The 16,750-nt window shown below is 39.5% G+C and overlaps 1 protein-coding gene across 2 annotated transcripts in view; it reads left to right on the top strand.

The window, feature by feature from the left end:
• The window catches only part of CACHD1 (cache domain containing 1), a 210,530-nt gene that overhangs the window by 162,268 nt on the left and 31,512 nt on the right, over positions 1–16,750 (top strand). For both annotated transcript variants that reach the window (XM_030572407.1, XM_030572408.1), the window contains exons 12-15: positions 8,781–8,898; positions 11,021–11,189; positions 13,615–13,757; positions 14,464–14,645. In XM_030572407.1, the coding sequence (XP_030428267.1) occupies positions 8,781–8,898; positions 11,021–11,189; positions 13,615–13,757; positions 14,464–14,645 (612 nt within the window). The remainder of the gene's footprint in view (positions 1–8,780; positions 8,899–11,020; positions 11,190–13,614; positions 13,758–14,463; positions 14,646–16,750) is intronic.

The following is a 16,750-nucleotide window of genomic DNA, read 5'->3' as shown; positions in this document are numbered from 1 at the left end:
AGTTCCATGTAATAAGAATGACTTTCTAGAAAGGTTAGTTGCACTATAAACGTACACTAAGTGTAGAACATCAAGGCTAATACAATACGTCCTTCCCCGAATTTAGGGCTAGTTTGTGGGTTTGCCACCAGCTCTGAGTAAAGGACAGCAAATAGTTTTCCGGTCCCAGGAGCGGACTACAGTCTGTACGGTGGCTTGGAGAGTCACAATCTGTTGCCTTATTCCTGCCTTGCTCCATGGGAAAAGTAATCTGTGCCAGCCCAAAATCCATTGCAGATTACTTGCACTGGCATGCTAGCTCAGCTGTGCAGGCCTGTACATTGGGAGCCATGGAGCAAAGACTCTGCCTGTACCCACTCACCTGGGCTGGAAGGGGGTAGTATCAACTCCATAGAGCAGGGGTAGGCAACCTATGGCACGTGTGCCCAAGGCGGCACGCAAGCTGATTTTCAGTGGCACTCACACCGCCTGGGTCCTGGCCACCAGTCTGGGGGGCTTTGCATTTTAATTTAATTTTAAATGAAGCTTCTTAAATATTTTAAAAACCTTATTTATTTTACATACAACAATAGTTTAGTTATATATTAAAGACATATAGAAAGAGACCTTCTAAAAACGTTAAAATCTATTACTGGCACGTGAAACCTTAAATCGGAGTGAATAAATGAAGACTCGGCACACCACTTCTGAAAGGCTGCCGACCCTTGCCATAGAGACTTCCCCTCTCCCTGATGCTGTGATATATGTAGCCAGGTGTGGCAATAAGAGGGGGCCCTTGAGACCCCATACTTCCCTGCATCGGCACGTAGAACAAGTCATGATTATGCTCCTTGTAGTGGTCACATCTTGCATAGTCAGGATGCTATGTTCATATGCAAAAACTGAGTTGTGTCACTCTGTTAAAATTCTCTGTATCTGAGATGGTTTGATCTTTTCTAGAATTATTTTTTTAATCTGGTTTGCTATTGGAATATAAATCTGCTCAGTGGGCTAAATTTAGTGTCTTTATTGAATGTAGATTAAAAAAAAACCCAGGCAATTTAATTAGACAGGATTGGCATTCTCTGTTTACAAGAAGCTCAGGAGTTAAGGTAGTATTAAAACTGAATCAACTCCTATCTGTGGAGTCAGGTCAGCTTTGAGATCAGTGATGATGACATGGGAAAATCGATACTACAGCAGCTTGGCAAGTGCCTGGTGGGGTGGCAGAGAGAGTTTCAAACACTATTATATACCCACTGGCCTTAAAATTACAAAGACCTAATCTGGGATGCTAGTCTTTCAGAAGTGTCACATTTACAGGCTGTATTGTAGAGTGGCTACTGTGTTGTAGGGTAGGTTCAAGGCTAACAAAGGAGCCTGAGAGAGAGTTAAGCACCTACATTCAATGGGATTTGGGCAAATATCCTTTAGGCTTCTTTGAAAATCCCAGCCAAAAAAGTTAGTACTATTTTCATTAATGAAAACTCCTATATAAAGGTGAGGGCCACAATTTTAATGAAATAGATGCCTAAAGTTAGTGCCCTAATCCATACTCAAGTACCTAAATAAATGGACAGATTTTCAAAAATGCTGTGCTCCTGTTGCTATTCATTGTTATGAAGACTTATGGAAAGATTGCTCTCTGTAAATACATCAGGGAGTGAGAGGAGTTAAACTAAGGGATCATTGTTGGGACTGGAACTAATAGATATGAACTGGCCATCAGCAAGTGTAGGCTTGAAATTAGGTGAAGGTTTCTAAACATCAGAGAAGTGAAGTTCTGGAGCAGTCTTTCAAAGGGAGAAATGTGGCCCCAAACCTTAACTTGTTTCAAGACTGAGTTTGATAAGTTTATGAAGGGAATGGTCTGATGAGGTTGCCTACCATGATGTATGGCCAACCATGACTGGTATTAGCAAATATCTTCAATGACAGAGATGGGACACTAGATGGAGTGGGCTCTGAGGTTACTATAGAGAATTCTTTCCCAGGTGTCCAGCTGGTGGGTCTGACCCACATGCTCAGGGTCTAACTGATCACTATATTTGGGGTGAAGAAGGAATTTTCCCAAAGTCAGATTGGCGGAGACCCTTGAGGTTTTTCGCCTTCCTCTGCAATGTGAGGCTGTCAACGTTTTTTCTCCACTTTGAACTTTAGAGTTCAAGAAGTGGGGACCTGCATGATCACTTTTAAGCTTAATTACTAGCTTAAATCTGGTACGCTGCCACCAACCAGAAGTTAGTGTCTGGCACACTTTCTGTTCCCCCAAAACCTTCCCTGAGGAACTCAAGACCCAAACCCCTTGGGTCTTAAAACAAGGAGAAATTAACCATCCCTCTCCTTTTCCCCCCAGACTCTCCCCTCCCTGGGTTGCCTTGAGAGGCTTACACAGATCCAAACTCCTTGGATCTTAAAACAAGAGGAATTAACCATCCCTCCTCCTTTCCCCCCCACCAATCCCTGGTGAGTTCAGACTCAATCCCTTGGATTTTAAAACAAGGAAAAATCAATCAGGTTCTTAAAAAGAAAGCTTTTAATTAAAGAAAGAAAAGGTAAACATTATCTCTGTAAAATCAGGATGGAAAATGCTTTACAAGTACTCAGGTTCATATAGATTAGAGGGACCTCCTTCCCCCCCCCCCCTCCCCCCAGCCTGAGATTCAAAGTTACAGCAAACAGAGGTAAAAATCCTTCCAGCAAAAACACCACTTACAAGTTGAGGAAACAAACATAAGACTAATTCGCCTTGCCTGGCTATTGCTTACTATTTTGAAACATGAAAGACTGATTCAGAAAGATTGGGAAAGCCTGGGTGTACGTCTGGTCCCTCTCAGTCCCGAGAGAGAACAACGAACCAAACAAACAGCACAAACAAAGACCTCCCTCCGCCAAGATTTGAAAGTATCTTGTCCCCCTATTGGTCCTCTGGTCAGGTGTCAGCCAGGTTTACTGAGCTTCTTAAGGTTTACTGAGCTTTTACAGGTAAAAGAGACATTAACCTTTAACCATCTGTTTATGACAGGGGCCTGGGTCACTTGCTGGTTTGAGTTAGAGTAAATGGTATATTCTCTGTATCTTGAAGTATTTAAATCAAGATTTGAGGACTTAAAAACATAAAACAGCCATATTGGGTCAAACCAATAGTTCATCTACTCCATTATCCTGTCTTCCAATAGTGGCCAATGCCAGATGCTTCAAAGAGAATGAACAGAACAAGGCAGTCATCAAGTGATCCATCCCCAGTCATCCAGCCCCAGCATCTGGCAGACAGAGCCTTAGGGACACCCAAAAGGTGGGGTTGCATCCCTGGCCAACTTGGCTAATAGCCACCAATGGATCTATCCTTCATGAATTTATCTAATTCTTTTTTTAATCCAGTTATGGTTTTGGCCTTCACGACTTCCCTGGCAAGAAGTTCCACATGTTGACTGTGCATTGTGTGAAGTAGTACTTCCTTTTGTTTGTTTTAAACCTGCTGCCTATTCATTTCCTTGGGTAACCCCTAGTTCTTTTGCTATATGAAGGGGTAAATAACACTTCCATATTCACTTTCTCTACACTATTCATGATTTTAAGGACCTCTGTCATAGGGGGCTATGATAGAGGTCCTTAAAATCATGAATACTGTAGAGAAAGTCATCAGATCTCCACTGGATCACCCTTGTTGGCATGTTTGCTGACCTCCTCAAATAATTCTAATGGATTGGTGAGGCATGATTTCCCTTTAGAAAAGCTGTTGTTGAGTCTTCCCCAACAAATCATGTTCATCTGTGTGTCTGATCATTCTGTTCTCTTTCTCAGTCATCTCTTTTCCAAGCTGAAAAGACCCAGACTTTTTAATTTCTTCTCATAAGGAAGCTGTTCGATATCCTTAATAATTTTTGTTGCCTTTCTCTATATCTTTTCCATTTCTAATCTATCTTTTTTGAGCTGGGGCGACCAGAACTGCATGCAGTATGCAAGGTGTGGGCGTGCAATGGATTTATATAATGGCATTATAATATTTACTGTCTTATTATCTATCCATTTCCTAATGGTTCCTAATATTTTTTTCGGTTTTTTGACTGCCACTGCACACTGAGCCGATGATTTCAGAGGTCTATCCACAATGCCTTCTTGAGTGATAACAGCTAATTTAGACCCCCTCATTTAGTCTGTGTAGTTGAGATTATGCTTTCCAATGTTTCTTACTTTGCATTTATCAATATTGAATTTCATCTGCCATTGTGTTGCCCAGTCACTCAGCTTTGTGAGATCTTTGTAACTCTTTGCAGTCTGTTTTAGACACAACTATCCTGAATAATTTGTATCATCTGCAAGCTTTGCCACCCTACAGTTTACCCCTTCTTCCAAATTATTTATGAATATGATGAACAGCACTGGTCTCAGCACAGATCTCTGGAAGACACTGCTATTTACCTCTCTCCATTCTGAAAAGTGATCATTTATTGCTACCCTTTATTTCTTGTTTTTTAACCAGTTACTGGTCCATAAGAGGACCTTCCCTCTTAACCCATGATAGCTTAATTTGCTTTAGAGGGACCTTGTCAAAGGCCTTCTGAAAGTCCAAGTACATTGTATCCACTGGATCACCCTTGTTGGCACGTTTGCTGACCGCCTCAAAGAATTCTAATGGATTGGTGAGGCAGGATTTCCCTTTATAAAAGCTGTTATTGAGTCTTCCCCAACAAATCATGTTCATCAGTGTGTCTGATCATTCTGTTCTTAACTATAGTTTCAACCAGTTTGCCTGGTACTGAGACTTAGCATCCTGTAATTGCCAGGATCACCTCTGGAGCCTTTTTAAAACATTGGTGTCAGATTAGCTATCCTTCAGTCATCTGGATACCAAAGTTAGTAGTTCTGCAGTTTCACATTTGAATTCCTTCAGAACTCTTGGATGAATACCATCTGGTTCTGGGACTTACTGCTTTTAATTGATCAATTTGTTCCAAAACCTCCTCTATTGACACCTCAACCTGGGACACCTAGATTTGTCACCTAAAAAGAATCTCAGGTTTGGGAATCTCCCTCAAATCCTCTGCAGTGAAGACTGATGCAAAGAATTCATTTAGCTTCTCCGCAATGGGCTTGTCTTCCTTGAATTCTCCTTTAGCACCTTGATCATCCAGTGGCCCCACTTATTGTTTGGAAGGCTTCCTGCTTCTGATGTACTTAAAAATTGTTTTGCTGTTAGTTTTTGAGACTTCAGTAACTCAGCCAGAGGTTATGGGCCTATTACAGGAGTAGGTGGGTGAGGTTCTGTGGCCGACAATGCAAAGGAGGTCAGATTAGATTATCATGATGGGCCCTTTTGGTCTGAAAGTCTGTGAGGAGGGTGTCATAAACCTAGTCCCAGATTTGGACCTTAGCATCCAAAATATGGGGTTTAGCATGAAAAACCTCCAAGCTTAGTTACCAGCTTGGACCTGGTAAAGCTGCCACCACCCAAAAAATTAGAGTGTTTTGGGGCACTCTGGTCCCCACAAAACCTTCCCTGGGGACCCCAAGACCCAAATCTCTTGAGTCTCACAACAAAGGGAAATAAACCTTTTCCCTTCCCCCCTCCAGGTGTTCCTGGAGAGATACACAGAAGCAAACTCCGTGAATCTAAACAGAGATTTCCAGTCTCTATTTCCAGTCCTGGAAACACAAGCGCTTCCCTCTTCACCCAGAGGGAATGTAAAGTCAGGCTAGTAAATCTAACACACACAGATTTCCCCCTGACTTCTTCCTCCCACCAATTCCCTGGTGAGTACAGACTCAATTCCCTGGAGTTCCCCACTAAAGAAAAACTCCAACAGGTCTTAAAAGAAAGCTTTATATAAAAAGAAAGAAAAATACATACAAATGGTCTCTCTATATTAAGGTGACAAATACAGGGTCAATTGCTTAAAAGAAATATGAATAAACAGCCTTATTCAAAAAGAATACAATTCAAAGCCCTCCAGCAACTATATTCATGTAAATACAAAAGAACATATAAATCCCCATCTGATCTTTGGTACTTACAACTGGGAAACAGAAGATTAGAAAGCAGGAAACAGAAATCACTTCTCATAGCCGAGAGCGCATACAGGCAGAAGACCCAGAACAAAGGACTCACACACAAACTTCCCTCCACGCAGAGTTGAAAAAATCCTGTTTCCTGATTGGTCCTCTGGTCAGGTGCTTCAGATACTTCTTTCCAGGTGAAAGAGACATTAACCCTTAGCTATCTGTTTATGACAGAGGGGAGCTAGCTGCAGAAGGAGGAATACACAAGATAAGGCGGTGAGGTTGCTTGACATTGCATGGAATGTGTCATCTCGGAATTGATCATTTGTTTTGTTCTTTAAATAAATCATTTGGCACGAGGCATAGGTGAGTTTGATATGGTTGTTGGACAGGGCTGAGGATGCGTGTGAATGATGAAGAGGTGGAAAGGAGTTTCTATAAGTGCTTGGCTGGCTGAGTTCTTGGTGAAATGATTAATGTTGCTGGTTTTTTATTATATTTATTGTATTGTTAAAGATGCCTTAGGGTGCCTAGAGCCCTGTATAAGTGACTCTTTTATTTTAAATCTAAGTAAATCAATAGATAATGTTTTCACCCCTCATATAACAAAAACCCATCAAAATGAGTCAAATGATGAAATGGTTGGAAAGAATTATCGAAGAAAGACTTAATGAAGAGCTAGATTACCAAGTAAGCATTAACCAATTTGGGTTTGGGAATATTGGAGGAGTAGTACAGGGAGAAATGCAATAAACTGAATTTAGTGTTTGTGGACTTAAAGAAGGCTTATAACAGAGTTCCTAGTGAACTGATATGGTGGTACCTGTTGTCGCCCTGCCTTCCAGAGGCTTCTGTTCAGACTATTATGGACACGTATGAGGGTAGTACAACAACAAGATGCAGCTTCAGTGAGCCATTCACTATCAGAATAGGTCTACATCAAAGATCAATCTTAAACCCATTCCTAAATGTGATTGTAATGAACAGGAGATTAGGGGAGATCAGGGGAGGAGCTCCATGGAACATGCTTTTCACAGATGACATTTTTCTGTCAGGGAAATAAACATGAACTGGAAAGGTATCTAGAAAGACGAGGGCTGCAGTAGAAGAAAATTGTTTATAAATCAGTCAAGAGAAGAGTGAATACATGTGAGTCTTCATTGAAAAGGGACAGCAAGAAACCAATAAAAATAGTATTGAGTTACAATAAGACTATGAGTGCTAGCAGTCGCATGAAAAGCACTTGGCGCAAATGGAGGGAATTGATGGCAATTCTGTGTGATAAGAATGTGCCAATTAAACTAAAGAGCAAAATGTATAAGATCATGGGGGGGGGGATAGCTCAGTGGTCTGAGCATTGGCCTGCTAAACCCAGGGTTGTGAGTTCAATCTTTGAGGGGGCCATTTAGGGATCTGGGGCAAAAATCTGTCTGGGGATGGGTCCTGCTTTGAGCAGGGGGTTGGACTAACTGAGCTCCTGAGGTCCCTTCCAACCCTGATATTCTATGATTAGCCCAGCCATGACGTATGGGTTGAAATGCTGGCCAGTGTGGAAGAGAGAAGTACAACTACTTAATGCTGCTGAAATGAGAGTGGGTAAGACAAGAACTGACAGGTTACACAATGAAATGGTATGAGCCAAGATGCAGGTAATCCCCCATCGTGGAAAAGCTGAGGGCACATCAACTGAGATGGCTGGGACATACAAGATGATGAGACATGGAACATGTTGGTCAGAGAGAACACAATCTAGTAGTTACAGGACAAAGACTATAAGACCCAGAAAAAGCTAGTTCAAGACACTGAAGGAGGACGTGAAGAAGGTTGGTGTCAGCTTGGAAGACATACTTAACAGGAATGTTTGGAAATGAAGAACAAGAGCTGCCAACCCCAACTAATGTGACACGGTGAAGGCAAAGAAGAACAAAAATCTGCTTCTTAGCTGGATAACACTCCAACAACAGTCACAGAAGGATGTCTGTACATATTGTATTTACGTTTCCCACACTCCAGCTCTACTACTTAGCTCCATTCTTAAAGGCAAGCATGGTATTAAAATATAGAAAACTCTTGGTCTTCAAGAGTAACTGATGTTATCCTATCCTGCTAACAAAAATGAAATAGGCAGAGATGCAGCATGATGTGCATGAACAGTTCTGCAAATTGTAATTTAGAACTAATTTGAAATCTGTCAACCCTTTTGTTCCTTTGAAATAGAGAGCTAATTAGTGCCATTCCAATAGCAACATTATCTCAAGACAGGACAAACTATAATTGTGTTCTCTATGAACAGTGCTTAATTTGTAATGAAAGAGGTGATGGAGCTCAATAATTAGGTGCTGGGGCTCAGGCAATATTTTTTACTTTCATAACTGACATGGCAAGCTCAGAGTGCTGGGGCTATGAACTGCCAAACCCAGTGGTGCCAGGGCTATGAACGGCCAAGCCTAGAGGTGTCAGGGCTCAGCCCTGGCAAGCCCCAGCATGAATTAAACACTGTCTATATGAATTATTGAGTAGAAAATTAGGAACCAAGTTACCTCTGCTTCACCATTTGTACTGAAAAAGGCAAATCTTACTCAAACCGTACTACATTATACATAAGCGTAAATTAGCGTTAAAATAGATAAATGCATGAGCAGCAAACCAAAGCATTCTGTTCTTAATTAAATGCAGATTTTATCCAGCCCTTTCATGACTAATCATGCTTTTGGTATTAAAAATGCAGTAGATGGTTTTGTTTCATTCACAACTTTTTCAGTATTGAATAAAATGTTGGATATTATTTATTGTCCCCGTAGCCTCCCTCTGGGCAGTCAGATTATTACAGTCCCAGTGAACTCTTCACTGTCTTGGCATGTAAACAAACTGAGAGAAATTGGAAAAGAAGCCTATAACGTCAGCTATGCCTGGAAAATGGTAAGAGATCTTACTTTTGAATGGTAGCATATAGTTTTAATGTATGTTAATATATAGAAGTTTGAGTAGTTTGAATTTTAATTATACAGAAACAGTGTGAATGTGTCTCTTATTATGGTAAATAACCTCACATTCCATGAAATTGTAGCTTCAAATTTATTATAATTTAATCCTCAGAGACACATGCATACACGCTTGTGTATAGTGTGTATGCTATTAATGTACACGTCCATTATATGTTATATAATATATCTGGCCATGCACAATTTTAGTACATATTTTCCCAAAGGAAGAAAGTCTATACTGAACTATGTCACACTATAAAGTCTTAGAGCAAAGCTCAAGTAGTTGAACATATTTCACACACAGACTCGAGATAAAAGTACAGACTTACACTATAGTGTTTGCATGTAGTTTATTATTGTTAAAATGCTGATACTAACAAAAAAGAGAAAAAACTTTTTATTGGACACTTTCAAACTAATCATTGACTGAATTTTTGGGATATCATTTTAAATGCCAGATTGTCCCTTCCTACTGTATACTGCTTAATGCAGTTTTGATAGAAACTCCAATATGAATAAACTTTAACAAAATTGTTCACAATTAAGTCATTAAAATTTCCTTTTAGAAACATTAGTTGTAGTTATGCATTACTGCAAACCCTTATATCTGTATGGGGCATGAGTCTACCTTGTAATATGCAAGGCTGAGTCAGGTACTCTCGTATTCATAGGTATTTTATTTTCTGTGCTATGTCTAGTTTTCCCCAGTACATATTTTGCATTCAAGTCAGATGCAACACCTTACAGAAATCTCTCAACACCAATTAAAACAACAAAATATCCCCAAATACTACCCTCAGTGGAGCAAAAAACTCCTATGCATAATCTAGATGAACTGGTAATTGCTAGATGCTTACAGAATAAAATCAATTAAAATGGAATGGAAACTATATGGAAGCTTTTAAGTCTGCTATAATCATTAGACAGATCATATTTAATGGGAGGATTTGGCAGGCCAGCATCATTACCCAATTACAAGGGGGAAAAAAGATTCTAGCAGCCCATTCACTTTTCAGTTTATTTTGTGAACAAAGCTGGGTACTTATATTGACCAAGGGAATAAAATGAAATCTACAACTAGATATGATGCAGGCACATTTTGCTAATACCAAGAATAATTGGCTAATTGCTTTATCAACAAACCTAGCAGGTACTGGTGGATCCTTTCCCTAAATTAATTTAAATGTAATCTAAGAGATTATGCTGAGAGCTTTAAGAGATTAAATCTGTCGTACCGGAAGTTCATGTAGGTGTGTTCCTGGAGCTAGTGTCGCCCTGTTGAAAGTCTGCATTAAATATCAGACAGCCTTACAGTCTGGTAATACTTCTGCCAAGTTTTTCCTAACCTGATGCATTTAAGTGTTCAAACCAGCAAAGCAAGCAATCCATCCAACACTGGATTGGAGGAATAATGATGAGATGTCCTTGTAACCTTGTTCATTTGTATTTTTCAAAATGGGAAACAGGCTACAAAGAGGTACATTGTATTCTGTTTCCATCTGTGAGCTGCAGTTTTCTTGCCCGTAATGAAGTTTCATAAAGTAGCCACACAAAAGCATCAGAGTTTAGATATTATATTTTAAAAAAATGTGAAAACAAAAGTGTATGCTAAGCATCAACTTTGAAGATTTTTTTTAAAGTATAACTCAATGGCTTTAATACCCTTGGGATAGTTGATCAAAGCACATACCTTAGTTATGTGGACTGTACTGCTGCCGTTGGAAACCCTAAAGTCAAAGGCCTCAATCCTGCATTTAGAATGGTTTGGGCATGACCTGGCACCAATGCAGCACCTCCCCACAAAGTTATCTCTGCAGAATCAGGGCCTTACTCCTGAAGTATGGGGAAATTCAGCAATTTCTAAAGGTGATTAATTTCACAGATAGAGTAGGGAATATGCTGCCTTGGCATATGGGTAAAGGTGATGCTACCTTCCAGTGTACAAGAAACTGAGGAATTAAAAAAGTGTGTGTGGCGGGGGGGCAGGGGAATAGAAAATCCAATTACATAAAACCTCCAACTTTTTTTCAGTCTAATTTTTAGTCCTTGTTTTTCAGGCCCAAGACACATCCTTCATTCTTTGTGTTGTGGTAATACAGCCAGAAATACCTGTTAAACAGCTCAAGAATCTGAACACCGTCCCTAGCAGCAAGCTACTGTATCATCGACTGGATCTATTGGGCCAGCCCAACGCCTGTCTGCACTTCAAGCAGCTGGCGACCTTAGGTACAACAATCCCTCAACTCATCTTTATCTTATGCACGTTTTTGTAGAACTGATTGGAAAATAGAAAACATCTTTAGTTACAATCCTTGTGAAATTGTTTCTCTTAAAAAACAAAAATTAGAAAATTTCCCTTGAAAGGTTTTTTTTCATCCTGCTTCACTTTTTTCACTGCTTCACTTTTTCTGATTATAGCTAAACTGTGCAGCCCTTACATTCATGGCACTTAGTCACCTGAGTATTCCTACTGCAATTTGGGAACTGCTCAGGTGAGTAAGTGCTTACTAAAATGAGAGTTGCACAGTTTAATTCTTAGAAAATAGGGTATAGGGGCTGTTGATTTTGGATTTATGCAAATTCTTCACAGACATAAATATTTAATATCATTCATCTATGTGAAGAAATCAGAAGATATAGCTCATGAGGAAGTCAGAATTTTAATATTCTTGGAAATCTTTTAATGTGAGCTTTTCCAAATCTCTTAAACCTACATAAAAATTTCAAGTTCAATAATACATCTTTCAAAAAAGGATATTTCGTCTTTCTACATATCAAACTTTGTAACCAACTCCATTTCAGAATTTGCATTAATGTCATGGACAGAGGGATTTGGCCTCAGAATTATATAATAATACAAGTTTTAATATATAGAAAGGAGAGAACTGTTTATAATCCTTCTAAGAAAGATGAATCTAGAGATTGTATGCAAGTTTGAAAGGTTTGCAGTCTTACACATTTGAAGATTAAAATTCTGATTTCTCCCTGGAGTTTAAACTAAACTGCTCATAAACAGAGTAACTGTTCATGAAAAAGGATATAGGCATCATTGTTCGACAACTCAGCAATTACATTTGCTCATTGTATGGTGGTGCTCAGAACAACTAATAAGATGTTGGACTGTATTACAGAGGAACTAGATGATGATATGGAAACTATTGTGTCATTATATAAAACACTACGTTCTTGTCTTGAATATAATACCTAGTTTTGATAAAAGGGAACCACATACTAGTCTCACCTTAGAAAAGACGTGACATTAATGGAAAAAGTCCAGGGACGCACGCCAATAATGTTGAGAAACTCAGCATGAGAAAAAATATAATTAATTCAGACAATTTATGCTGGAAAGCAGATGAGGAAATACAATAGACGTTTATTAAGTGATGACTGGGGTAGATAAGGCTGCTACACGTGCAGTGGCATGCTTTGGGAGTGGTGTGGGAAAATGGAGAACCTTTCCACTGTGTGAGTATTGTCTCTCTAAGGTGCTGGGAATTTCTTCCCCTGAAGACAGTTGCACACTGAGAAAAACAATAAGATGAACATTATGTGGTTCCCCTTTATCAAATATTCAAGAAATAAACCCAATTTCTTAGCATCCCAGCCCCTGCATTATCACTGTGTGATTTTTGTTTGTTTATGTTCTGTTTTGGCTTTGTCTTTTAAATATCACATTTCTTGCTCAATGAAAGCATATACCCAGACTATTCTCAACATCTCTTGTAGCCACTCCCTTTTGCCCCCTTGTTCATGTTAGCAAACTCTCTCCAACAGTTTTGTCAGACTTGTGTCTTTTGTGCCTCTTCCTGTGTTAATGACCTGAAAGTCACAGCTGGTGTTCGAGGCGGCCTCTGCAGATTCCTCCCTAAACCCAGTTTTCTCTCACGAAGTTCTTTGAGTCTCATCATTGGCTTCCTCATTATCCATGTATTGCGCTTACCTTCACAACTTATTTGTATTATTTTATCATGTCATTTTAGCCATCCCTTCACTCTACCAATGTCAGCCTTCATCACACCTTTGTCAGCTTCTCTTGCCAGCACCTTTGCACTTTTTGTCCCAAGGCTAAAATCCCCATTAAGCCACTACCCTGTCTTCCTCAAGAGCCCACCTTAGGAGTTGCTTCTTCTGCAATGCTGCAGAATGCTGTCAGCTGATAATGGCTAGACAGGCAGTGAAGTGAGGCTGCTGTTACTGATCTGTTTGTTTCCCTTAAGACATTGAAACCACCACCATTTACAGCAAGACACTCAAACCCTCTCTACCTTACAAAAAGGTGCACGTAACCAGCCTGTTCAAAGCTATGCTCATCTGACTCTGAAATAGACATTTTATTGTAACCTGTGTATCTTGCATTGTAACATTCCAAAGTTTGAAATGAAAAGTAGGTTTCAAAACAAAAGGGGACATGATCTGTACTTCTAGGTCTTACTGTTATTATTTGGGATGATAATCCTTGTGCTTCCAGGCAAAAACTGATCAGCTTGTGTCAGGAAGAGAGTCCCTCCCCTCCATACTGTACCTTCATTATACGGGCTATAGTCTTAAACAGGATACTACATCAAATGGTGTTCTGTGATGGAGTGACATGCATTATATACCGAACATAGCGATTTGGTTTTAATCCTCTAATACTTTGTTATTTCAGAAAGTCCCACAGTAATGCTGTCTGCAGGTAGTTTTTCTTCTCCATATGAACATCTGAGCCAACCTGAGACCAAACGGATGGTAGAGCACTACACAGCATACCTCAGCGACAACACCCGTCTTATTGCTAACCCCGGGCTTAAAGTATGCTATTTAAATCCCTCTTCTCCCTCCCTTCCCCTGCCCTGCACTTATTGGTCACCATGCTGTCCCCATTTCACAGGTGTCCTTTGGGTGGCTCTTGGCCTATGGGAGCGTTGGGCATGTAAGATACTAGGATTTTCGTCTCTTGCTGCAGAGACACTGTGCTTAGCCCTTCTGGCTTGGAGAAGCAGTGTGAACTAGGTTGAAATGGAATCCTGTACACTCCTCAGCTGGGTGGATAGGGGCTCTGACATGAGGGCTTCAAGGCTGGTGGAGAAATGGGAGGAGGGAAGGGGCTCAAAGACCACAGGGGTGGGGCTTTTCCACAGGAAGAAAGTTTACAAGCTGCAATTAGAATTAACAGTATGCAGAACGATGCTGTAATAAACATTGGGTCAGAAGATACCTTTGTGTGTTTATGCATTTAAATGAGAAAACTTTGTTTTATGTACAAATGGGGCAGTATTTATATTTACCTGAAGTGAAAAGCAAATGTTAAAAGCTGTGCAGATAATAACAATATTTCATTAGAACAAGCTTTTTTCTTTACTTGGAATTTGCTAGATCCATCTGGTGTGAGAAGATTTTAAAGAAGTAATTGGGTTTAGATTATCTCTGATAGGTCTTTAGGAAACCCTGCAAGCAGCTTATTATCTTTTCTTGCAAGTCTTAAAGGAACCCTGCTAGGTCTGTCTTTGTTTTGCAGTTCTCTGTCAGAAATGAAGTAATGGCTACCAGTCACGTCACAGATGAATGGATGACTCAAATGGAAATGAGTAGCTTGAACAGTTACATTGTCCGCCGTTACATAGCAACGCCCAATGGGGTGCTCAGAATTTATCCTGGTTCTCTCATGGACAAAGCATTTGATCCCACTAGGAGACAATGGTGAGTTTTAGGGTCCCATTATCAAAGGTTTCAAAAATCTTAGAGGGTAATTATATTGCACCAGGGAAAATATCTCATGTAAGATTAATAAGAAGGCCATGTTTGTAAAGGATATTTAAATACATTTCTAATTAGATAATTTATATGCTCAGTAAAATATATTGTGTTTAATAGTAATTTTACTAGAATCTTTATTTGCTGTAAATCATAACTCTTTATTGTGATTGTTTCTATTCCTTATCCCCTTATACAGCATAAGAATAAAAATATTTACACTTGAAACTAAGGTCTATGCAGTTACTTTATTCATCCTTTAGGAGCTATCAGTGTTATCCTTTAGGATCTATCAGCGTTATTTTCAGCTCCTCCTGGCAATTTTGGTTATTCATACTTTATGCAGCAGTTTTTGTTTGCGATGGATTTTCTTACTGTATTTCAAAATAGGAATTCTCTGGCTAAGTGCATAATTAATAGCTGCAGTTAACATATGATTTAGGACAATATTTATATATGTGTGTGTGTGTGTATATATGTGTATATATATATGTGTATATGTATATATATATGTATATGTATATATATTACAAATGAGATTTGACATGAGAGAAATCTCTTGAGTGTGTTTTAACATATGCTTTGTTAAAAGAAGCCAGACAGGTGGTGCTGCAGTATGGCTCTGAACAATCAAGTTAGAGACTGGGATACATAAGTAAACTTAGGATTCCTACCCTGAGGCTTTTTTAGCACGGCTTTAAATCACTGGTGGCATTGCTTGTTCCACAGCTCCACTACCCCACATCTCCCCTGAAAAATAATTACCATAGTTAACTTCTGGACTGGCAGTACTCACCTTTCTTTGGGTTTTTTTCCTCTCCAAAGTTCAATCATTTACATTTGTGTAGTCAAAATACTGAACATAAATTTAAGATTTTTGCTGTAATTTTTCTTTTCACACAATTAGATGGCTTTGTGGAGCTCACATTATAAATGAACTGTATACAGCAGTGGTGGGCATTCTGTGGCCCATCAGGGTAACCTGATTGCAGGCTGCAAGACATTTTGCTAACATTGACCGTCCACAGGCATGGCTCCCTGCAGCTCCCAGTGGTTGCAGTTTGCCGTTCCCAGCCAATGGGAGCTATGGGAAGTGGTGGGCCGCAGGGACATGCTGGCTGCCACTTCCTGCAGCTCCCATTGGCCGGGAACAGCGAACTGTGGACACTGGGAGCTGTGGGGGGCCATGCCTGCAGATGGTCAACATCAGCAAAATGTCTCACGGCCCACAATCAGATTACCCTGATGGGCCGCAGGTTGCCCACCATGATACAAACACCTTTTTCCCTTTATTTAGAAAATAAATGTGTGTGTGTATATAGACTCCTCTCCCCCTCTGCACTCCCCTCCCACCTCTGAGTAAAGGGATTCTATCAACTTGAAAGGTAATAAATTCTTTAAAAAATGAGGAGTCATTTCAGTTATTGCCCCTGACACTGTATACCAACTTTTGTGATTTTTACATTCACATTTTTCTTTTCCTGGGTAAAAAACCCACACAAACAACAAGGGAAAGTGTTTGGCTATAACGCAGACAACAGTGAAATTGTCTCTCCTCAAAGTGATGTCAAATGTGCAAAGTAAACAAATTGGAAAAAGAGAGAAACAGTTTTACTTTCACCTCTTACAGTTAGAGAACCTGGAAGTGTTACTTGTCACAATGATGTTAAAAAATTCTGATGCAAGTGTGAGTTACTTTAGGTGGCAGTAACCCTAGAAATTAATAATATATAATATTCATTTTCTAACAGCTTTTTAAGTTTGCACGTGAGATTTGTTTGTATAAAAGAATGCTTTCACCTTTTCTCCTATGTTTTCTACACAGTGAATTGAACCACACTTTGTTGAAGGATGGTTTTTAAATCCAACATTATTCAGAATAAGATTTGATTTAAATAATCTAAATATTTTATTTTACTTTAATGTGATACAGTGAAATGTGTTTGTACAGAATAATGTAGTATGATTTTTCATGTTGAGTAACATTATCCTACTGAGTTAGCCTGTTTTGGGCCCTGATCCTGCTTACATAAAAACTCCTACTTAACTTC

The sequence above is a fragment of the Gopherus evgoodei genome, chromosome 8 (assembly GCF_007399415.2).
Source record: "Gopherus evgoodei ecotype Sinaloan lineage chromosome 8, rGopEvg1_v1.p, whole genome shotgun sequence".
NCBI lineage: Eukaryota > Metazoa > Chordata > Testudines > Testudinidae > Gopherus > Gopherus evgoodei.
The sequence above is the reverse complement of the archived record's forward strand: the minus strand, read 5'-3'. Positions and strand labels throughout refer to the sequence as shown.